General features: G+C 41.4%; 2 protein-coding genes across 4 annotated transcripts in view; one reads left to right on the top strand and one right to left on the bottom strand.

The window, feature by feature from the left end:
- Nucleotides 1–19,249, bottom strand: ARHGDIB (Rho GDP dissociation inhibitor (GDI) beta). 3 transcript variants are annotated; one of them, XM_006773258.2, is made up of 6 exons: nucleotides 19,005–19,213; nucleotides 10,027–10,210; nucleotides 9,227–9,310; nucleotides 7,070–7,146; nucleotides 2,952–3,015; nucleotides 1–686 (listed from the first exon to the last, which is right to left on the bottom strand). In XM_006773258.2, exons 2-6 carry the CDS (start codon nucleotides 10,202–10,204, stop codon nucleotides 487–489), a joined length of 603 nt encoding a protein of 200 aa, XP_006773321.1. In that variant the 5' UTR covers nucleotides 10,205–10,210; nucleotides 19,005–19,213; the 3' UTR covers nucleotides 1–486. The 3 variants fall into 3 exon arrangements, with proteins under 3 accessions (XP_006773321.1, XP_015425662.1, XP_015425663.1); XM_015570176.1 differs by lacking the exon at nucleotides 9,227–9,310 and having other exon boundaries at nucleotides 19,005–19,223; XM_015570177.1 differs by lacking the exons at nucleotides 1–686; nucleotides 2,952–3,015 and adding an exon at nucleotides 4,896–5,082 and having other exon boundaries at nucleotides 19,005–19,249.
- The window catches only part of PDE6H (phosphodiesterase 6H), a 22,164-nt gene continuing 15,330 nt past the window's right edge, over nucleotides 17,279–24,112 (top strand). The window contains exon 1 of the mRNA XM_006773257.2: nucleotides 17,279–17,729. The gene's annotated coding sequence lies outside the window, so the exon portion shown is untranslated. The remainder of the gene's footprint in view (nucleotides 17,730–24,112) is intronic.

Consider the following 24,112-nt stretch of genomic DNA (forward strand, 5'->3'; position numbering starts at 1 on the left):
TCAGGTCATACAATTGCTTTATTCTCACTCTCTTGTGCTGTTTAAGTGTCTCCCAGGAAAGAAGAACCCACGTGGCAGGGAATGTGGCTAGGGACGTTCACTGAGCCAGCAGCAACCACAGAACAATCCAGGGGTGGGAATGAGCACTGGAACCCAAGGCGGAAGGGTTGTTAGTGATTCCTGGCCTCTCACTCCTCAAATGGGAATAAGAGAAGACATATTTCATGACTGTGCATTGAGGAACAGAACTTTGAAGATCTGGCCATGATGGGGGATCAGAGTGGGCAGGACTGAAGCCTGAGTTTTAAGCGTCCAGTATTAGGGATCACTCCAAGAGAGAGAGCGGGAGAAGATGCATCAACAAGAGGATGTGAGGGGTGTTGGGGAAGGGGCCCAGCTGTGATGAGGGGGGGAGGACAGGGCGCTGAACACGATGTAGAGGGTTCTTCCAGGTGGCAGGGCAGGGACAGGGATGGGCAGATGTGCTCATTCTGTCCACTCCTTCTTAATGGACAGGTTCCACTCCCAGGTGAGGTGGTCGTGCTTGTCGTCATCGGTGAAGAAGGACTTGTTGTGGTAGGTGCCTCGGGCCAGCATGCCTTTGGGAGCCTCCTCAATCGGAGTCAGGAACTCATACTCCTCTGGCCGAGGCCCATAGCTGCCAACCATAAATGTGGCTTTATCCACTGGGAAGAAAGGGAAGTTCGTTAGGGCAAGAGTCTGAGAGAGAAAAACAAACACTGTGGACTGGAGAACTTGGAGCACTGCTTACAGGGATCAAAGCCAAGAGCAATGGTGTCCAAGCCTGGCTACACATCAGGTTTACCTGGGCACTTTTTTTGTTTTTTTTTCTTAAAAAAATATTTTTTATTTGAGTGCCTTTTAATACTACAGTTTCCTTTGACACAAACACTATGGTTCAGTAACCTGTTGTGGGTCCTTAGAATCAGTGTTTTTAAATAGCTGATTCTGAGTATCAGAAAAATTGTGGGAAAACGGCCCTAAATCAATGGAGATGAAGCATGTTTTTATGGAGATGTAGCAGATTATACCATAAAAAAGGCCCAGGTAGTCAAAAGGTATAAAATTCCACTTGTGAGGTAAGTAAGTCCTGGGAATGTAATGTACAGCATGGTGACTATAGTTAATAATATCATACTGTATGTTTGAAAGTTGCTAAGAGAGTAGATCTTAAGAAGATCTCATCACAAGAAAAAAATTGTTACTTCGTGTGTTGATGGATGTTAACTAAACTTATTATGGTAATCATTTTATAATATATACATATATCAAGTCATTATGTTGCACAACTAAAACTAATACAATGTTATATGTCAATTATATCTCAACCAAAAAAATTCAAACTAGTTGATACCTGAGTTCTTTTCTAAGTCATAATATTTTGGGCCTCCGTTTCTTTTTTATATAATGAACTTCAAGGATCCTTTATCTACAGATGATCATTTAATAAACACACCAACTGGGGCAGAGAAGGTAACAGCTCGTGACCAGAATGAACAGAAATCATGGATAGAATAATTTGAATGCAAGGGGAAAATCAATAATTTGATTTAAAAAAGTAAGAACTGGTTTTCTTATCCATTTAGGTATCCTATGTCTTTTGATTGGAGCATTTAATCCATTTACATTTAAGGTTATCATTGATAGGTATTTATTTATTGCCATTTTTATTCTTTATGCTTATTACGGCAGTCCCTTTAACATTTCTTGAATGGGAGGAAATAGAGGGGGGTCAATGGAGGGAAAAAGGGGGACATCTGTAATGCTTTCAACAATAAGGATACATTTTTTAAAAAGTAAGAATTGGGACAAATGGTGCAAATAGCTAACTAGGTGAATAACTGGAATGTAGATTAAGAATCAGTAGGGAATTAGTGTAAATACAGGTAGGTAGGTAGGTAGGCAGGCAACGTTTAGTTAGCTGTTAAGTGTTGTGAATAAAAGAACAGCTACAGACACATCCTAGCCCTCTCCCCTCAGTGAGGCAACATAGTCTCCATGCCCAAAAGAAAATGAGAAACTGAACTCTATTTTTCATGAGGCTAGGTATGGAAAGACCAATTAAAATCTTTCAGGTCAACCATCTTCTGTGGGATCTGAGTAACGAAGTGTTTCTCTATGCAAATTTATCAGACAGTTCCTCCCTCTTTTGTTTATGGACTTGGTGGAATGGATGCGTTACTGTTTCACACCTCTGTGGGAAGAGAGCCCCTGAAGTAGAAAAGGACTGTCAGTGTGCTCCCATCAGGTTTTCACTCTTCATTTCCCCCTGCCCATGCTCATGGAAGAGGCCTGAGGGCAGGTTCCCCAGGCATGTACAGTTTAGGTACAACTTGTCAAGAATGGCTGCCGATTAAGCAATGCTATATTAGTTGTTTCGATTAGACAGCTTTTCTCAATCCCAGAAAAAAAAAATTTTCTTTCTTTGTTTAGGAAATTAAGCACTGCCCTCCCCCCACCCCCTACCTCACCCCTCCACCACTCCACCAACTCTCATTCCCATTAAACACAAAATGCCAGTGGATAGGTCTTTCCTGTTTTGTATTTCTCTGACACTCAGGTTTTATGCCTGTGAACTGCTTTATTTATTTATTTGTTTATTTATTTTTTACTTTTGAGAGTACTTTTATGTACTTTATTTTATTCAGTCTTATCTTGGTTACTCTTTTCATTTATGAGCAATAAAGTTGAATTCCAGAAGCTGAACGCCGAAGGTTGAGTGGCTGACTCATCTAAACTATGTCTCCTGAAGGTAGGTCTTGCCATTAACATCTAGGTCAAAGGTATATGTGTGCCTTTGCCTAGGGTGAGAGTCCACGGCTTTTTATCAGATTCTGAAATGAGTCCATGCCTAAAACTTGCTAATAACCAGAACTTTAAGTATCAGTGAGAAGCAGATTTGGGGACAGTGTAAAGTATAGGTCACTTACCTTTCACCCCAGTCCGGTAGGTGTGCTGAACATATTTCAGGCCTGACACAATATCTCTGTTCACCTGTAGGTGGGAAGGACCCAAGCAATTCAGGTTAAAGGGGCTCTTTCATTTTTCCTCATTATCTAGCCTGATCCTATCTAGCTGTCTTCTCTGAGCATGGAAGACTGAAGATTGAGTTCAGAGTAAGGGTTATTATTATCATTTAGTGCAGTGATGGCGAACCTATGACACACGTGTCAGAGGTGACACGCGAACTCATTTTTTTGGTTGATTTTTATTTGTTAAATGGCATTTAAATGGATGGAACTGAAGAGCATTATGCTAAGTGAAATAAGCCAGTCAATGAAGGAAAAATACCACATGATCTCACTCATTCATGGATAATTGAGACTTGGTTGATTTTTCTTTGTTAAATGGCATTTAAATATATAAAATAAATATCAAAAATATAAGTCTTTGTTTTACTATGGTTACAAATATCAAAAATTTCTATATGTGACACGGCACCAGAGTTAAGTTAGGGTTTTTCAAAATGCTGACACGCCGAGCTCAAAACGTTCGCCATCACTGATTTAGTGTACTAGTGTGGCAGAGTTGAAGAGAGGCGTTCACTAGACTCAGTGTTGCCAATCTGGTTTTAATCATTGAAGACTGTGATTTTGGGGTTTGTGAAGGGGAGTGGTTAATTAAAACACCATCTCAATATTCTTCATTACACTTCTTCCTCAATGGCCCAAAGAATGGTCTTGAGCTCCCTCTCCCTGATTCTACTAGCCAGAAGAATGTCCTTGTCTTAGGAAAGGTTACAATGCTACCAATGGAAACTATTGTGTAAATATCTGAAAATCGCAACCTGAGAAATGATCCACTTAGCCCATGAAAACCAAACAACAAGGAGAAAAGCTGTAATGGAAAGTCAAGCCCAGGGGGTGGTTGTTCCTGTAATGTAGGTATAACTCGAGGTCTCGAGCTGAAAAGATGGGCCACAGGAAAGCATCCTCCCTATAGATAAATAATGGGTAAAAGCCACTGGTGTCTGGCAAGTATTTTGGATGTCTGTCATTTTCAGACGTTGTCTGAGGTGGTGATACTTTCCCAAGCCTTTCAAAGAAAATTCACTAAGGCAGAATGAAAATATAAACAGTCCAAGTACTTTGTTTTTCCATTAGTCATTTTACCTCGGACTGAACTGGGTTGTCTCTTAATTTTAGATGGTGCTCATGTTTATACAAACAAATTAAATTGGTCATTGAGTCATTGGCTGGAAGGCTTGGCTAATTGTTCATCGATATGAAGAATGTAAGCATCTTTGAATAATTTCTCCCCAACAATAATTATGGCTCCCTTTTTGTTTTGGACAGAATAATGAAATCAATCTCGCGGTGCTTCATTGTTTGTAATGAGGTCGCATTGCAGTGAATACTGTCAGCTTAGGTTCTAGACCAGTGATGGCGAACCTTTTGAGCTCGGTGTGTCAGCATTTTGAAAAACCCTAACTTAACTCTGGTGCCATGTCACATATAGAAATATTTTGATATTTGCAACCATAGTAAAACAAAGACTTATATTTTTGATATTTATTTTATATATTTAAATGCCATTTAACAAAGAAAAATCAACCAAAAAAATGAGTTCGCGTGTCAGAGGTGACATAGGTTCGCCATCACTGTTCTAGATTGTCACTCAGTAAAATCTCTCGTATAAATCTATCAAAAGCAGATAAAATGAAAACATGCTGAAGAAATTGTGATATAACAAAACCCAACCTTTCTAATGACTCTGACTCCCCCATGTGGCTCATAGGAATAGGGAAAATGAATGGATCTTTCTAGAACCCTCTAAGCTGGTCCCTTAGGCCTCATGGGAAATTGGTCTGATGGAAATAAGACCTAAAATCAGGAATGATGGTGGCAAAGGAATAAGGACTTCAAAACAAAGAGTTTCATATTTTCTACTGCTTCATAAAATGTCCATTTTAATGTTTGATATGGATAAAAAATATGAATATTCCTGGTATTCTCTTCTTCTGCCTGGGCCCCCTTCCCATGTCTCTCCACACCAGGAAGAAGAAGCCTTCGGGATGAGAATGGAAGTGAGAGCTGTGGAAGTCAGACACACTACCATTTCCTTAAGAGACAGAAGAAAGAAAAGCAGAAACTAAAGGAACCATAACAGGCCAAATTTTGGGAGAGTGTTGTAAAATTTGGGGGGAGAAAGAGAACACCAAGAGCAACTAAGAGACATAAAAAAGGAGGGTTTCAGGATATGGTGCTGGTGTTATACATGCAAACTTTGTTGGACAGTTTTCAAGAGACATCAGCATGAAATTAAATTGCTTTTTATTTTTAACTAACTTATTTTTTATTTGTTTATTAATCCTTACCTGAGGATAATTTTTTCCATTGATTTTTAGAAAGAATGGAAGGGAGAGGACAGACAGAGAGAACATCAATGTGAGAGAAACACATGGGTTGGTTGACTCCTGCATGAGCCCCAACCAGGACCAGGGCAGGGGAGGAGCCTGCAACCAAAGTACCTGCTCTTCAGCAGAATCGAACCCAGGACCCTTTGGTCCGCAGGCCAACGCTCTATTCACTGAGCCAAACCAGCTAGGGCTTAAATTGCTTTTCAATTATTTTTCATTTTGAACTGGTGTTCCTTATAACTGGAGCTCCATGCTGGAATGGCCACAGGGTGGTTCTACTTCATGGGGGTTACCTCTAGAGACAAGGCCACACCCCTGAGGTGGATGGGAGTTGAGACTCCCCTTTTGTGTCCTCCTCCTCCCTCACCTTAATGTGTAGCCCTGACTACTGAGGCCCCCACCACTGGTTTCCCCCTTGATCTCCCCACAGAGCAGAAGCGCATGTTCCACACCTTTCTTTCTCATCTCATTCACATCACCATTTACCCATCATGATTCATTTCATGTGATAAAAACTGGCTTACTAAATTGGCAGATTAAGCCGAAACCAGTTTGGCTCAGTGGATAGAGCGTCAGAAAAGTCCCGGGTTCGAATCTGGTCAATGGCATGTACCTAGGTTGCAGGCACATCCCCAGTCTCAATTTAAAATATATATATATTTTTTTTTAAAAAAATTGGACTACTGTGTAACCTATTTTAGGCACATTGAGATGCAATGCCTTACCAAACTCTCAGGTGCGTTAGTAATAAATAGTACCACAGGAAACCAGGGAGTGAACCGTAGCTCAGTGCCTATTATAGAGTAGGCATTAACAAATATTTTCAGAATGAAACTATTTTGAGGCATATTTGTATGTGGTGGAGCATGATTGTTCATGGGGCCCAAGTTACACCCTGCGCCCAGGAGGAAGAAGGGCCTGGTGTACAAATAAAGAAGGAGGTGAGGCTTTCCTTGGTGGAGCCAGGCCCTGGAGAGTATGACTAGGTGAGAATGAGGGCAACCAAGGGAAATATAAGCAATTGAGGGCAAACAATGAATTTCTGACTTATTTGTTTTCAAAGTCAAGGTTATTTTTTTCCTTGATTTGGCTGCTCCCTGGGACAAGTACCTATTCATTATATGTCAGTTTATCTCCTATTTGGTTTTGTGTTTATCTGCTCCATAACTAAATTGCAGTTTCCAGTTACTTATCAGGGCCCATACCCCTTGGCTTTATATAATTATTGAGCAATTAGAGCTGTTCTATTTTCTTTTCCTATTAATTAATCCACCTATCTCTCAATAAATATTCACTAAATATCTACCATTTACAAAGTTTTGTGTAGATGGTTGGAAAGAAGGGCTATAAAATCTCTCCCTATCTCAAGGTGCTTAGGCAGTAGAGGGGAGAAATGACATACATGGTACAATACAAAGCGGTGTGTGCCTTATGGATGGGAGTATTAGGAGTTCACAGAGAGAACTCCTAATAGTAATCAATGAAGGAGATTCTGGTTGGGAAAAGGCAGGAGGAAAGGGTGGGTCTCAATGGGTGGAGCCCAGAGTTGGGGAGAAGAAAATCTATCTCCAGGGGAAAAAAAGAAAACACAAATTTTGTCAACATGATAATGCAAGAAATTTGATTTTTTTTCTCTTTGATTATAGGAAGGATTTAAACTTTGTCAAACATGTAGGGCAAGATACTTACTTTGAAGCAAATTTTCACTCTGTATTCAACACCTTCCTTTAGCACAAAAGTTTCTTTTTTGAGGGCTTGGAGGTCCCCTGTAGAAGTGGATTTAGAAAGAGTTTATTCTCCTCAGAAGGAGGCACAAAAGTTGATGAAGTTCAAGCTCCAGAGCTATTTGCTGGGCCCATCAGAGCATCATGGTCTATTTGGTCCTCAACTCTAAGGATATTTGAGATTAGTGGCTGTGCAAACACACACTTGAAATGCCTGAAATCTTACAGGCAGATATGAAAGAAATGTATTTCAGTTTGACAACAACCCTGAGAAGATACAAAGCAGTGCCAGTAACGAGTTATATACAAAAATGTCTTTTCTAATTGTTCAATAATAGAAAACAAATTTTAATCAACTACCCTAGAGGATAGACTGGACTATCTCTTTAGTCTCTCTATTGAACATGACACTGCATACACGTGACCAAACAAAAAAAAATGATGAAAGAATTAAAGAATATACCCCTACACCTCAAATAAAGAAATACAGGAAAAGTATTGTATAAGAATACCAGCTACTTATATTTTTTTAGATTTGGTCATGTTTGTGGCATTTTCTAGCTTTTAAAAATGTGCTTGTTTTGATTCCTTTCTATCATTCCAAATACACGTTTGCTTTTGTACTTAATTTTGCATTTGCAGTTGCAATTTCATGTTAGTTTTCCTAAGGAGATCACTTAAGCCATAAAAACTTCAGGCTCCATAAAACTGGGATCTGCCCTTAATCCCTGCACCCTGGTCAGAAGATAATCATTGTCTGTACTTCTCCAGATGTGGACCTGTATCCTTGGACACTGAGGTGTGAACATGTGTGTGTTTTGCACTGCTCTGTGCACATGCTTCATGCACAGGCTGGTACCACCACCCTACATATATCTGCGATTCACCTCAGTAGCTTCTTGGTGACAGAAAACCAAATTTGGGTTTCCTGGTGCTGGGAAAAGGGACAGGGACCAACTCTTCCCTATAATAACATCAAGCAAGACCTTAAAAAAAAAAAGAACAAGTTTCCTTTACACTCATTCAGGCCTTATCCTACAAAATGAATGTTTTATCTGGTCACAGTACACAATTGCACGCAGGAAGAGGCCCAAGTCCGAGAGAAAGAGAGAGAGAGAGAGAGAGAGAGAGAGTGAGAGAATGCAAGTGTCTCTCCTGGAGAGATGCTAGACCGTGGGGGTAGTTGAATTTGTGTGTCTGCTCTAACGATTTCAGTTGAAGAGGAAGTATCGTCTCAGCCTCTGATTTCCTCTCTCTGACAAGCCCATATAAGGCCAAGAACGGGTATGTTCTGTGAGAGGGGAACTGCTTTGCTGCTAAGCCTCTCTGTTCCAGAGCCATGCATTGCTCTGTCTCAAGGGCTCACTTTTTAAATCTGGTGATACTTTTTTTCTTTTCATTAAAGACCTGCCTTCACTCGTCCAACCTCCTAGCTCTGTGGCCCTTTCCTTATTTCTCTCAGATCCCCACTTCCCGCCCCCCTCCCCCCCACCTAATACCCGCCTTCCCAGCCTCTCCTCTGCTCAAGACTTAAGTCTCGGGAAAGGCCTTGACCCTGGTTTACAGTAAAGTGAAAGAAAATAACATCTTAATTTGTACATATTTTTGAGGGGTTGGGGAGTTGTTTATTTAAAAGAATCAGAGCTTTAAGTTAAAATAATATATATTTGGCAGTGGAATTCCTAGCATTATTCAGGAGGCCTTAGATTGCTTCTTGCTTTCAGGCTACAGTTGCTGCTATAAGATCAATATTGTGTCTGATGCTTAGATTGTGTAAATATTACAATTTCAGAAGCATACAGCTTCTTAATGTTTCCATCTTTTTAGTAATTTCCATAGGAATTCTGCCATCATGTGCAGATAAAAATCTGAAGTAAATCTGATCCAAGTAAATATATCCAGTACCTATGCCTGCACTCTCTTCAATTAGAGACAGAGGTTGGCTGTCACGAAGCATGGTCAATACTGCATTCCCGAGAGCAGGGGTTTGTGAACTGATCCCAGAGCATGTATCTCAGGGGTTCACCTTACAAGTTTCCTTTTTCTGGGATAGGGAACAAAGAGCAAGTTTTTCCAGTGATTTCATTAGCTCCCTTTGAACAGCACAGAGGTGTCCACTTACCAGTGAGGTCCATGGTGATTGGTCCTGGAGCACTCTCACAAACCAGGGTAAGGCGGGTGACAGTGACGTTGGGGGCTTTGGGGTCTGCAGGATTCAAAAGGAAAGGTAAGTATAGGAAAGAGACATATCTCTGTGTGTGTGTGTGTGTGTGTGCACGTGCGCATGTGCGTCTATATGTTTGTGTTTTGTGTGTGTGTGTGTGCATGCATTTCAAGTAGGAGAGGAAGAATATAAAAAGAAAGGTGAGAACTTGATCTGAAGTAGAAATAGAAGTGTATATGGTAGGCTTACCATGCTTCATCACAATGGCCTTCTAAATTACATTGATGTTATTCTTTGCTTTGGGCACTTGTAGGTCCTAATTATAAACAGTCAATATTTTCTGAGTGATTGTGGGTGAGGTACTCTGCTAGTTGGGCACTGTTTGTCCATATCTTTGGGCCATGTCTTAGTCTGCTACAGCGTATGTGGAAGTGATAAATGGTTAGATAAGGAGTACGAATGAGAATAAGAAGACAGAGAAAACTGTGAGAATGGAGAGAATACAATTCTAAACAGTAAACTGAAATTCTTTCTAAATCCTCCCCATGTGTTATCTTTTCTTGTTTCAATGCTAACTTGCAACTCTTCTCCAAGGAAGGCTTAATTATACAGTTCATCACTTTATTCACATGTAGATTGTGATTCATTCATTTAACCCTGGAGGCACTTGGTACGCTTTCCTTTGCCCTGCTGCTGAGTAGCTGAAATGTATGTCTTCTCTGGGACCCTCCCCCTGACCCCCAACCCCATACACACACCTACTACCACAGGGCCATCCCCTAGGAGCGTTTTCTTGTACTTAGTTAGACTTTCGTCATCTTTGTCCATCTCCTGCAGCTCTTGTAGGGACTTCTGAGGTGGAGGCTTATAATTGAGCTTCCCGTCCAGGTCATCCTCCTCCTCCTCCAGTTGTGGTTCTGGTGCCTTTTCAGTCATTTTGTTCTATTTGAGAGAGAGAGAGAGAGAGAGAGAGAGAGAGAGAGAGAGAGAGAGAATGATAGTCCATTAGCCAAAGTCAGTGGATCTGAACAGCATATGTGAGGGTGCTGTTAGCATTATCTTTGCCCTAGTGGACTTCCATAGTTGTGATTTTCCCCTAATTTCACCTCATTATATTTCATGAATTATGAATATAATGCATTCCAGTCTTTTCCCTGCCATGCCTGAATTTGTTGGTATTGCAATGAGTACCCCCTATTCACTGAATTAAACAGACAAAAGAAAAGTTCATTTGTGAATTATATGCTACAAGTGAAGCAACATAGCACAAGCAGGTCTGAATAATGAGCCAATAGCATCTGTTTGAATAGTTATAGAAATTATCACAGTCCTCCAAATCCAGTTAGCCTTGCTAGTGCCAAAGCTCTCAGCATGTACAATCCTGCATATGATGGTTTCCTGAGACAGGTGGAGAGCTTGCCAAAGGAAGTTGGCTTCTTTCCATTAACTGACTCTTCCCCGAACTCCTGCAAAACCTCAAAGAGAAATTGTAGGTCCCCCCATGATACCTGCCTGAGGTGTCTGAGTGGTTTCCACTCAACACAGCTAATAATTTATTGAGCAGGTATTAGGCTCTATGTTTCTCTTGAATATTCAATAACACTTGACTACTTCAGGCATTTTATAAACATTCATCAGTTGATTTACTAGGTTCTATATCTAAAGATCTTCGGTTCTTCTGAAATGACACAAAATAGCAAAGAACTCTAAATTTTTCTAGACAAAACTGCAGCTATGACTTTTGTATCCCTCCACTGATCTCCCTTTTCTGGACCCACTTCCCCTTTAGTACCTCCCACCCCTCCCCAGATTTCCAGTGACCTTATGCTCCAAGACCTCTCCTGAGCATACCCTGGAGTCTGTCTTCTTCCATCATCATCTACATTTATTCATTTTGTGTTAAAAAAAAGGAGGGGTGGTTGGGGGGGGAGGACAGATCTAATAAAAGTATTCATGCTTAAGTGTTAATGACTGGATAACAGGCTTAAAATTTATTCCTCTTAAGGCAGGTATAGTCAGAGCTTCCAGAGCTGAAATGAACTTTAGAGATGACATAATCTAACCCTTCATTTAATCATTGAGAAAATTGAATCCAAGAAGGTAAGAGAATTGCCCAAGTTCACATGGGTGGATGAGATGCAGTGTCCTCATAGAGAGGGAAAAAGTCTACTGGAAGAATTTCAGGCTCCATGATGGGCCCAGTGGCTGGAGTTGTTTGGGCAAACAGATCATTTTCTGATTTCTATCAGTTCTACCCTGAGGGCAACTCCTTCTCTGCCTGTGGGTAATTGCTCCAAAATGGCGCAAAGTAAGACAATACCTGTCACCTCTCACCCTGAGTGACTCTGCAAACTCCTGTGAGGTGCCCTGACAGTAAAGTTATCTCTGGCCAAAATCAGTTGTGGTTTTAGTTTTAAAGTCACTATCCTTGGCAATAGGAAGAGAAATAATTTGGAAATAAAGCCCCCCCCCCGCAAAGTAACTTTAAAAGAAAGAAAATGGTATCTCTTAGCTCACTGATTCTCTTCCAGTAAAATAACAAGTCAAACACGACGAGCCTTGATCAACTCTGCAAACAGTATCACAATGCCCAGGTCCACTTCCTGTACAGGAAGGAAACCCGTAGGCCTGTTCCTATGGCAACCTTTGCCTCTGCTGAAGAGCCAGCACCACTCAAAGCTGAGCTTCTAGAGAACAGCACAATAAACACAGTGACCAACTCAGCTCATGTTCCAAACAACACTTAGGGAAAATGAATGGACTGGTTGGAAAAACAATGAAGGATGCAGTGGATAGCGGTTGTAGGTTGTGGATAGTTTAAGGACAATCATTAAGGGGCAGATGAAGAGCAACCCAGAAGAGACCAATCAGATGAGACATGTTCTCTTCTTCTGACCCAGAAGCCTGGCCAGATCCCCACGGTGGTGGTCACATAACCAACCTGTGGATGAAACATCTGCACAAGAGGGCATCTCAGCCCCATGGACAGGCCTTTCTGGAATGTGTTGTTTGCTTCTAACAAGTCATCTGCTTGAAGCCTTAACTATTAGACTTCCCACCCAGCCTCTAACTAGCTCAAGGCTATCTCAATAACCTACAGGGAATTGTAATTCTATATCCTAGAATCTCAATTTTGAAATGAGAATATGAGAGAAAGTGAGAGGAGCAGAGAGATGGAGACAGAGAAAAATCTGGTCTGGGACAAGAACTGCTAACCTCTAACAGTATGCTGATCATTGACAAGTCAATCTATCTGTCATCTAGATCTTGATCTTCTCATTAGTAAATATGAGACTTATATCAGTTCTATAAAAACGAGACACCAATTTATTTAAAGACATAGAAGAGCAGAGGATAATGTGGGGTTACTGTTTGATTTGTTGTAGTCAAAAGTAGGACATTCAGGACCACCCCAAAAAATAATTTGGTTTAATTATATAGCATAGGATAAAGAGACAATCCAAAACCAGCTCTCTCTGGTAAGCTGATTAGAAAAAGATGAAAATATCTTATTATAGCAAATAAACTGGAGAAGTAGTTCTCAGGAAAAGCCCCTTTGAAGCAAAATTAAAGTCAGAAAAAATTGGTGAGCACCTACTGTTTGCAAGACACTGTTTTAACACATACCAATGCTGAAGTTACTCTTCAAAATGAAGAAGGAGCCCTAGCCGGTTTGCTCAATGGTTAGAGCCTTGGCCTGTGGACTAAATGGTCCCAGGTTCAATTCCGGTCAAGGGCACACTTGATCCCCAGTAGAGGGCATGCAGGAGGCAGCCAATCAATTATTGTCTTTCATCATTAATGTTTCTATCTTTCTCTCCCTCTCTCTTCTGCTCTGAAATCAATAAAAACATATTTAAAACAAAGAGACAAACAAAGTGGAGAAGGGATTGGAGGATGAACAATCTAATCATACTAAAGAAGGCCCAGCTGGTTTGATTGATTTTTGGAGATTGCAGATCTCTTTAAACATGTAATAAAAGTCATGGTCCTCATAAAAAAGGAAGGAATAAACCAATGAAACTGCGCATGCAATCCAGGGGTTCATGGACCCCCGAGGTACTTCATAGACTTCACTGGAGTCCAAGATTAGGAACATGACCTTGAAACTGTAACTTTTGGAAATATGAAACAAAGAGTTGAGAAAGTTTCCTTCTCGCTCAGACCTGATAGATCAAAGACACAACTGGGCCTCAAGCTAAGGATCAAGTTCATGAACACAAAATGTTGGGTGTATAGAAGCAGGAAGAGATATCAGGAAGCCTCTTCATCTGAGGGAACATGACTGCAAAGCCTGGACTGAGATCAAAGGTGCCCAGGGAGCAGGCCTTCAGCAGAAGAGTCATGTGGTCCATCTACTTGATTTTGGATTCTGATCTCTTCACTGAATTAAGCCTTATCAGGCATGGGTTTGGGTTCTGGCTTTGCTGCTAACTAGCTGTGACCCCACCCAGCAAATGTTCCAACCACTATGGATCTCTCTTTCCTCGTCTTGGGAGGTGAGGGGTGAGAGCAGACCATCTCTCGGTGCTTTCCTTTTCTAAGGCCTCTATCTAGATGTTTCTACTGACTTGAAGTCAGTGAGGCTGGCATTCAGTTACCTTATTTCTGTTACTGAGTATTTAAGAGACTACATCTCTGTGTTGTATTTCAAATTTACGTGAATTCCCCAAAGGTGCTACATTTTAAATTTTGCAGTTTGTCTCTGGGGAAACTTAGATTCTCCCAAACTATAAACCATAAATGGTTTATATAGTTTGCTGACCATTTCCCAAACTATGTATTTGTGTATATTTAGCCACAAATGTCAGTTTTCTTTCGAGTGTTTATTAAAGTTAAATCAAAATTTGATGGAAATTCTACAGACCATTTTCAAATCTCATCATCTAAAGAATAATTGAATTTATTGGTGATGATCATTATCATAACTATCTTACAGTGCTAAATGCTTTCATGAGGTTTACCTCACCTCACGTAGTGCTCACTACAGATCAGGAAACCCTTCCACGGATTCAGGTACATAACGTGCCCAAGAAGACATATTGTGTAAGGGGTCAGAGTATGGATTGTCTGACCTTTAGCTACTTCGCTCTGTTGCTTCCGTTATCTTTATGAAGGAGTAACAATAAAATTATAAAGCACGTCAGTCATTTTGGGAATCCATCCGGGGTGCACAGGCAGAGGTAAATGCTTCTTTGCACCACTCTGCAGGGTTGGCTTTCACAAAGCAAGGAAGTGGCGCATACGGAAGGTTTCAGTGCAGCTCTGCCCCGTGTCACCTTGCGCAAGCCTCTGAACCCCTCTGAGCTCCGGGTTCATCCTCTGCAAAATGAAATCTTTGCACTGAAGGTCTCAGAGGCCCCTTCTTAGTCCAATGATTCGAATGCTCCCTAATGTAAAGAAGTCTATGAAATGAGAAAGAAAAAGAGGAAGTGGAGGTGGGATGGGGGAGCACCCAGCCCATCAGCAGAACATCTGGCCGGGCTTTTCACACCTTCCAGCTTGCCCACTGTTTCACAAAGAACAGGGTTTTGTTTGCTTGTTTCATTGATGTTGTCTTTGACTTTGGTTCTTTACACAGAAAAGTGAAATGGAGAATTAACAATTATATATATTTAACGAGGTTAAGGTGGACTGTGTCACATAATGGCTTTTTAAATGTGCTTACTGTTTGAGCCATCTCTTTTTCTACATTTGGTATAATTAATCCTATACACTGATGAGTTTTCACAGTGGAAACTTGACACCTCCAGGCCTGCTATTCAGTGAAACAATAACAAGGATTAGATGTGGTGAGGTGGAGACTTAATCATTTCCTCCTCAATTAAAACACCTAATTAAATTAAGATGGTTACTCATGGCATGACTATGACATAGCACAAATCGATGTTTTCACTTGCAGATTCAGTGGCATTTCCAAGGTACTGAAAGTGAAATATACTTACGAACTGGCAACAATCTCAGGATAGAGCACACTATCTGGTTCATTAATGGAGTTCCAAATAATATGAGGGCAAGGAAAGGTGAAATTCTCTGAGTTTAGAGGAAACATATCACCTGGTAAATTCAGAGAAAGGTAAGTTTCACGTCTCCTGGAGCATGGACTTTGAGTCTGATGGGTCAGAGAGTCAAACTTTGGTTTGCTCTTGAATTAGTATTGAATTTAAGCAAGTTATTAACCTCACTGCGCCCAAGTTTTACCATCAGTAAATGGGAGTACTCATCTTTCTTTATGGGGTGGAAGAGTAGGAGAAAATATATGAAAAGTTCTAGGACAATACTGGCCAATAGTAGATGTCCAATAACTATCCATTCCCTTCCTCTCCTCCCTTCCCTGCAATGCTGTCTGTTTTGTTGCTCAGCTCCGATGAAGAGGTAACTGACTGCCCAGGCACCAAATGCTTTCCCTTCTATCTGCAGTGTTGACCCTGTCCACTCCTTCCTCCTTAAAAATAGATTTTGTTTCTTTGAGGAGTACAGAAGAGACATGAAGTCCTGGGAATTACAAAGATTGTTTATTAACGGAATCAACCTTAACATGGGACTGTCACTATTTTATTTCTTTAAAAAAGCTTCCACATGAACAATTTAATTTTAGATTCTATTTTTTGCTCCCTATCATAATTGAAGCCAGAGGTCACTCTGCAAGGATGAGAAAGGCACAGCTAATGGAGAGAATTCCCTCTGACCCTGGAGCAAAACACTGTGGGGACTTGACTCGTGTCCCAAAGTTGCCAGATCGTGCATCTAGAAGCACAGACCACAGAAATTAGATAAAAGAGGTAGAGACAAGGAGGTGGGGGAGAAATGTGGAAGTACCAGACAGAGGGGATTTCCATCGGAGAAGTACCTATGGAAGTAAGTATCAGCATTCTCCAATCCCCCACCCCACCTCCCACCCCCATCATCTCCACTCCCCGATGACTGGATGACTGATTCAGCCCTACTTTCCCCATATCTGGAGCTGCAGCTCTGGAGCAGGGCGTGGAGGGTCGGGCCACCTCTGAAGGACTGCCAACATTTCAGAGCCAGTCAGGGATTTGGTCTGCTTTGCTGCCTGCTTGGTGATTGGGCTTATTCAGGACATCCACGTCTACCCTTGGGACCTCAGAGTTTCTGCGCTTTGGAGTCCTCCCTGGAGTCTCTGTATTCCCTAGTGACATGGAGGAATCGCTGCTTTCTGGGGTCCTCGGGGCTGCTCTCTACCATCTCAGCTCCAGGAAGAACATCTGAAACTGCAAAGCTGTGTGAAAAGAACCAATCCAGCGCCTGAGAGCACAAGGCCTGGTTAGATACAACGAACACTACCATCAATCCCGAGGAGGGTCCAAATGACTGGAAACAGAATTCTTTAACATTTCCTTTGGTGGGAGAAACAGTACATTATTTCTTGTCCGTGCGTTCATAGTAATATATACTCTTCTGGCCCAGATTCATATGCAAAAGGAGGGAGAACTGAATCCTCCTTAAACTTTTCTCATGTCTACCGTGTGAAGTCACTGTGCTAGGCATTTTCACAGATATTTATTTTAAGTAATCTTTAAAGAAAGCTGCATTAAGTAAGCCATTATTAGGCAAAAGACTATACTGTAGTATCTCAACACATTTACCATTTTAAATGAAGCATGAAAAAGTAGACAGAAATAAAGCCTTTTTTTTTTAATGACCACTTGTGCTTAGAATATGTCCCTTTAAGAAAACCCACGTGAATTTTTACCAGCTCTGGCTGTGGAAACCAGAGAGTGGAACACAGCACAGAGCAATCGAGTGCTTATTGAATGAATCGATGTCGAAGGTTTAGTAACAACAGGAGACCCATCTCTGGGTTTGCCAGTGTGGACTCCAATCTAGAATCCTGGGAGGTGATACCACTGACCCAGGAACAGGATGCTCAGAATGTGGGGCTTAAGGAAATTGCTCCCATGGGACATTTCCTCAAATGTCCTTCGGAGGCACTGTAGCTGCGCCGCCACCCCCACCCGCTACACATACCAGTACGTGACTTTAGTCGAATCACGAAACACTTCCGAGGCTTGCTGTCCTCCCTGTGTCCAGGATTCAAATGTAAAATTTCTAACGCCAGGCCCGACTCATGGAAGGCACTCCACACAGGTTGGCTCTGTTTCTCACGGGTCTGTTTGTTCCTCCCCAGGGCCGCTCTCATCCTGTGAGCTGAAGTTGGGCACTTACTGTGCTCCCACAAACTGGCCCAAATTTTTCTGCCACATTGACTTTGCCCGTCCGAGCTTCCACTGCGAGCAGAACCTTGATATTGCCCGGAACATGCTTCCCTAAGAGCAAACGCATGCTCCCCCAAACAAGGAAGAGACCAATTTCAGTGCCAGGAAGATGCCAGCCGGGTTTGGCTAGGCTGTGACAAGGTCATTTCCCATACATTGGCCTGTGTTGCACGGATGGAGACTGAACCGTCCTCTGAGAAATTCACACATCTCCCCAAAGGGTAAGATGATCTCCTTCCTGTGTTTGTGTCATAACTGGATCGGGAGGGATATTTTCTCGTAAATTGAAGAAAGCAAAGCAATGGCAAACAAGAATGATACCTGCCTGTGACTGACCCCTCGATGCCCCTTGCGTGGTCATTCCTGCCGTGAGAACCCAACAGGCTAGCCCTGAGTTCAGGGGCTCTTGGGCTCTGTGGGAAGGAGTGACTATAGGAACTCCAAGTGAGAACAGCCTGCCTTCCCCCCACCTTGAACAGGAGACCAGCTCAGGGTTTATCCGTCCCATCATCCCACAAGTTACCCTACAGCTAGAGTTTAATTACAGGCTCTGTTTAGAAAACATGCCGGTGGGGACATCCTTGAAAAAGGAAGCCAGTATTTCAGGTCATGCCTCAAGCACTTCTAATGGCGGCCAAGCTCAGACCAGTTCCTTTTGAAAGTCCATGGACCAGGTGCCCTTGCTGGGTCCACTTGGATTTTTCTAGATTCTAGCTCTTATTATTCAATGTTTCTCTCAGATGTAAAGATTTTATTTTTTATTTTTGGCAACAACAGCAACTACCTTTCTTTCTACTCATCTCACCACAGGAATTTAACAAGAGGTGCTTGTGCGTGGTAGAAATCCTATGCCTGTAGGACTGACGAGTAAATAACAGTGTATTCTATCCACCATGCTTCCTCCTTACAGTTAGATCCCCTTGTAGACGCTAAGGGAGGCTTTCCCTATGTGTTTCTCTTGCATCCCCAGAACATTCTTTAGTGGAAGGCAGTTTAATGTTTGACAGCTTTGAGCCACTTCCCCCCCCTTTTCAACCAGTCTCTTTAAGTCTACTTAAAAACAGGAAACCACACATCTCCACCCGGCACCACCCCGCCATCCTCCAGCACCATCCGTTTCAGTTTGGATCTATAGTCTTTTTGCCTCTGAGCCTGGCCAGATGCCTGCTCCCACCTGGTGGAAACCCCTCTGGACGCTCCCCAGGGGGTGTACACGCAGCCCTTGTCCAGGACATTTAGGATTTGGTCTCCTGGGCTGCACGCACTCTCTCCTCCCTCACCGCGCTGTCCCTCCTGAGTCATTGCTACCATTCCTGGCTCTGACTTCCCCTTCTCTGCAGAACTGTTCCTGCAGCCTCCTTAGTACATTCTTATCATAAAGTTTGTTTTAAAGAGGAACTGCCCCTCTAAAAAGAGAATACACTGGAAAGGGCTGTAGCCTGTTCTCTGTGCCCACCTGGAGCCCCCCTCCCCAACCCCCCAGTATTTCAACTTACATTCAATGTGCTTCACGTCTCTGTCCGGGGTGCCTCTGTCTCTCAACTCTGACTTCTGAGCACTGGCAGTTAGAACAGGAAGGAAGTTACTGAGAAAAAAAAAATGTTTTAAACCTACTAGAAGAGGAAACCCTGGGCTGTCTCAAATCCTGTTCTGCACGGCATATCTCTTGATCAGCGAACTCTGAGCAGCATTCTTGTCCCTTAATGGCACATGTGGGAGCATGACCGCCCATGTGAACATGGATATGCATGAATGTTCATGCAAGGGTGTGGAGGCTGCAGCCGGGAGTGCTATGAATAATTGAGCGATGCGGCTACAAATCAAGTCATTTCAGTGCAGGCGCTTGCTGAGGCTCCTGGTCTAAAACCAGCAGCAGTAATTCCCACAGGCTTCACTCTGTATCACTAACGTCTGTTCCTGCGGGGTCTCTGCCAGCTCCTTTATATCAGCCAGATTTGTGGAGAGTCTGCTGGCAGCGAATGTAGGGTGCTAGGAAGTTATGAACGTTAACTGCAGAGATTTGGCCCTACATTTTAAAATGTGTCCTCAAACAGATTTTGAGAGGTTTGTTGGACATAGCTTCAAGATGTAGCTCTGTATTGCAGGGCCACCAAATGTCATTTGTTGTCGTTTTCACTATATTTTTCCTTTAAATAAAAAAAATGTTAAAGCACCGCTTTTGATTAAACCTAGGAATGCAGATGACAAAGTAAAGTGAAACGTCTTTAATTCATACTTCTCTAACCCAGAATTTGTGAGAATTTCACAAGTACTAAAATTGACTCTGTACCATATTTGAGGAAATGGTTTGTGAAGTGATTTAAATGAGAAGACGTTGCAGGGGCCATATTTAAACCATGGGAGGGAGCAAGCAGGGTTTAAACACCCAAACCACATTGACTCCACACATTTTCATAGCAGCCACCATGGATAAATTCTTATTCATGCTAATATCTCAGTATTCGGTATTTGCATCGTTTCAATATGTTTAAAGCTGACTAGTTAAGCAGGCATATTTGGAGAGACTGACATTTGTTTTGTTGTCATTCAAATGCATTGCATTTTGTTCACTTGGCTTTATAAATTGATGCCCCCAGACATACTTTATCTTTAGTCAATGGAACAGGAACGATCAAGGAGAAGGTGGTCATTGGGTGGGAGGAAGGTGATTATAAAAATATAAAAAGGAAAACACTGTAAGTAAAATTAGTAAAAGCATCGAAAAGCAAATACAAATTTAGTAATACATTTCAAAGTGGTATAGGTGGAAGATAGCCCTTGAAAGAGAGCATTTGACTACTGTATTATAGATCAAAGCAAACCTAAATTTACACAGAAGACAGTCAATTTTGCAGCTCAGGACTCTCAAGAGGAGACACGTTTCTTCTTCCGGTAGCATTGGCTGAGCTCCTCTTTCCTCCCAGGTACTGCTGTTCTCAGCACCAGTGACACAGCCGTGGACGACACACTAAGTCTCTGTGCTCTTGTGGAAGGAGACAGATGATGAACAAATAGCACAGGTGGAATAAAGTATTTGAAACGAGAGATTTAAAAATTGGAGTGAGATCTGTGATCTATGCGCTGCGTCTCCTGTCATTTTTCATGTGATCAGGGAAAAGATCTCACAAAGTTAAACAGGAGTATTTTTTAATTTTTTTGCTAAGCCCAATATGTCCTCACAATTTTTCTTTTTTAACAATTAATTTAAAAAGTTTAATTTATTGGGGTGACACTGGTTAAACTTATATAGGTTTCAGGTGTACAATTCTGTAATATATCATCTGTACGTTGGATTGTGTGTTCACCAACCCCAAGTCAAGTCTCCTTCCACCACCAGTTATCCCCACTTTATCCTCTTCAACGCCCCCCACCCCCTTTCCCTCAGGTAATCACCATACTCCTCACAATTTTTCTTAATCCAGTGCTTTTGGCACAAACGTTGGAAGGTACAGAAGTCCCTAAAAACGCCTACAGAATCAGAATGTACATGTGGAGTGAGTGTTTACTGGGGGAGAAGAGAGCATTTATAACTTTCACTAAGTTCTTAAAGGGGCCCACGACCTTGGAAGGATTCAGGATTGCTAATTTAGAGCCTCTTCCTGATACAGCAATGGAGGTTCAGTATGTTGAAGGACAACTGCCACGTTCTCCTAAAATATCTACCAGCATCACAGTCAAGGCAGGGATTACCTGCCATTTCTCAGGAAATCGCCATTTCTCATTTTCTTCTGTAGTGGTTCATTGTTCACATGGATTTGTCAGGAGGGAAAACAGATTAAGAAGCTCCTTAAAGAAGATTAAATGGCAGACACTCCTCTTCAGCTCATACTGACTGAGGTGTGCTGTGGACTGGGGCTCCCTTGCCCATGCCCAGCTTCTGCAATATGCCATGAACATGCTTGTCATGGTAGTAAGAAGGGTAGGAAGGACTTAGCCTCTAATGCCAAATGCAAATAACCAGAAGTTGGAAATCTGCATAGGAATTTCCAGAAAAATAATCAAACCCTTGACGTTTTTTTCAGCTTTTCTTTGCTGTTATAAGGATACCACAGTAAGGTAAATTCTAGGCGGATCTTTTATGGGGTGTTCCTTGGCCGTGAGCCTGAAAAAGTGACATGGGCTGCGGACTGCCGAGTCTTCCCCTTTCTGCACGGCTGTATTTCTTGCAAGCTGCAAGTGCAGACAGTAAATGTTTAGAGAAGCCTTTCTGCCTTGCAAGCTGTCTGTTCTGACATGTGTCCGGAGGCACAGACAGCCGCCTGGGCTCGGGGGAAGAGCTGCAGTTCAGGCCGACCTCCCGGCTCAGTCTTTCGTTGTCAGTGTGTCCCTGGGCCAGTGCTTTTCATTTCTGAGCCTCAGTGTTTACATCTGCAAAAGAGGAATGGCATCAGCCTTTAGCATTGCTGCAGGGTTGGAAATAATGTATGAGAAAGCATCTGACAGAGTTCTGACCTCAGAGCAAAGGCTTAATAAATGGTCCAGGCTAAGGAAATCATCCCCACCATTATTATTTCATGATTTTTTTCAGCACATTTTGTTCCTTATTTCTGCAGAGCAACTCTTAGCACGACTAGAAAAGAGCTGTTTTCCAGAAAGCAACAACAACAAAAAACCGCAACAAACAAAAAAAAACCTCATTGATACAGATAACAGTACCAGGTATAATGGTTACCATATGGAAAGGGGGCTGGGGAGAGATTGAAGAGGGTAAAGAGGGTTAAATACATGGTGACGGAAGGAGACTAAACTTTGGGTGATCAGCCGACAGTACAATATACAGATGCTGTGTTACAATAAGTTGAAACTTAGGTATTCTCATTAATCAATGTCACCCTCATAAATTTAACTTTAAAAATACATAAATAATAAACTGAAAAAGAAGAGTTGTTTTCATTGAAGCACTCACAATCAGCCGGCATAATCTCAAATATTGCTTCCTCCTTTGAAGCTTCCCTCGGCTGATTAAAAAAGAGTGTGTGTGTGTTTTCTGAACTCCTAGGGTGTTCATTGTTTACATAGTGTAATTTAGTACTTTAGTAAACACTGCCTTGTATTATTAGGTAATTATTATTAGGCTTATGTGTTCACACAAATATAAAGCCCATGAGGAAAGGGCTGTGTCTTACATACCTTGAATTCCTGGGAGTGCCTTGACTGAATCCTGCCAGACTTTGAGTAAAATTCTTCTGCCTGCATTCTTCCTTCTTCCCCTCCCCCCCCCCCCCCCCCAACCTCGTTCCTCTGGTGATACCTTTGCCTTGGGGAAGAAGAAGTATGGTCATGTGTTTGCACGGGTTACTGGCACCAACTTTACTTTTCATATAGATGACATATTAAACAACATTATGCAAGTTTTCATAGCCTTGGCATAAAGGTTCATTTCTAAATACAAATCTCCTGTTGGGTGTGTAACTGGCAAACATTTTCTTCCAGTATGTAATTTGTCATTTTATTCTCTTATGAGTTTTTTAGATAGCAAAAGTTTTGAATTTTGTTGAAGCCAAAAATATTCACTTTTTCCTGTTACAAGTTGTACTCTCACTGGCAAATCTAAGACCTCATTGGTTAGTTCAAGGCCCTGGAGATTTTCTCTTATTGTTTCTAAAAGGTTATAGTTTCACATTTTCCATAGAAGCCTGATACATTTTGAGCTAGCTCTTATGCAAGGTGTGAGATTTAGGTGTGGAGTTTTAGGTGTATGAAGTGTGAGATTTAGTTGTTCATTCTCCAGCTCCAGTTGTTGAACAGGCTGTCAGTGTCCCGTCAATTTATTTTATACCTTTGTCAAAAATTTTATACCTGTGTGGGTCTATACCTAGGTTCTCTATTCTGTTTCATTGCTTGTGTGTCTACCCTATGCCAGTACTACACTGTCCTGACTACTGTAGCTATATAGAAAGCCTTAGTATTAGGAAGAGTGATTCCTTCCCACTATACTTTTTTCTTTTGGCTATTTCTACAGTTTCTGTTTCCATATAAATTTTAGAATAAACTTGTCTTTGCAAAAACTTTGCTGATATTTTTATAAGAAATTGCAATAAAGGAGAATTGGTATCTTTAGTATGTAGAGCCTTCTAATCAATAAATATGGTATAGCTCTCCAATTATTTAGGTCTTCTTTGATCTCTTTAATCATCTCTTTGTAGTTTTTAATCATATAAATCCTGTACATGTTCTGTTAGATTTACACCTAAGTATTTTATTTTATTAGAGCAATTATAAATGGCACTACTTTTATTATTGTTATTTTTAATTTAAAAAGGATATATTAGAATTTATTTACACATGAGAACAAATGTTTCCCCTTCAAACTTGTCATATGTGGAGGTTATTTCCCCATTTCAATCATCTTTTTCTTTCATTTTTTAAAAAAACTGAGGTATAATTGACATTATAACATTATATGAATTTCAGGTATACAGCATCATTAATGACTCAATATTTGCATATATTGCAAAATGATCACCACAATAAACCTAGTTACCATCTGTCACCATACATACAACTTTTTTTTTTTTTAAATATATTTTATTGATTTTTTGCAGAGAGAAAGGGAGAGAGATAGAGAGTTAGAAACATCGATGAGAGAGAAACATCGACCAGC

Source organism: Myotis davidii, unplaced genomic scaffold (genome assembly GCF_000327345.1).
Source record: "Myotis davidii unplaced genomic scaffold, ASM32734v1 scaffold205, whole genome shotgun sequence".
NCBI classification, from domain to species: Eukaryota; Metazoa; Chordata; class Mammalia; order Chiroptera; family Vespertilionidae; genus Myotis; species Myotis davidii.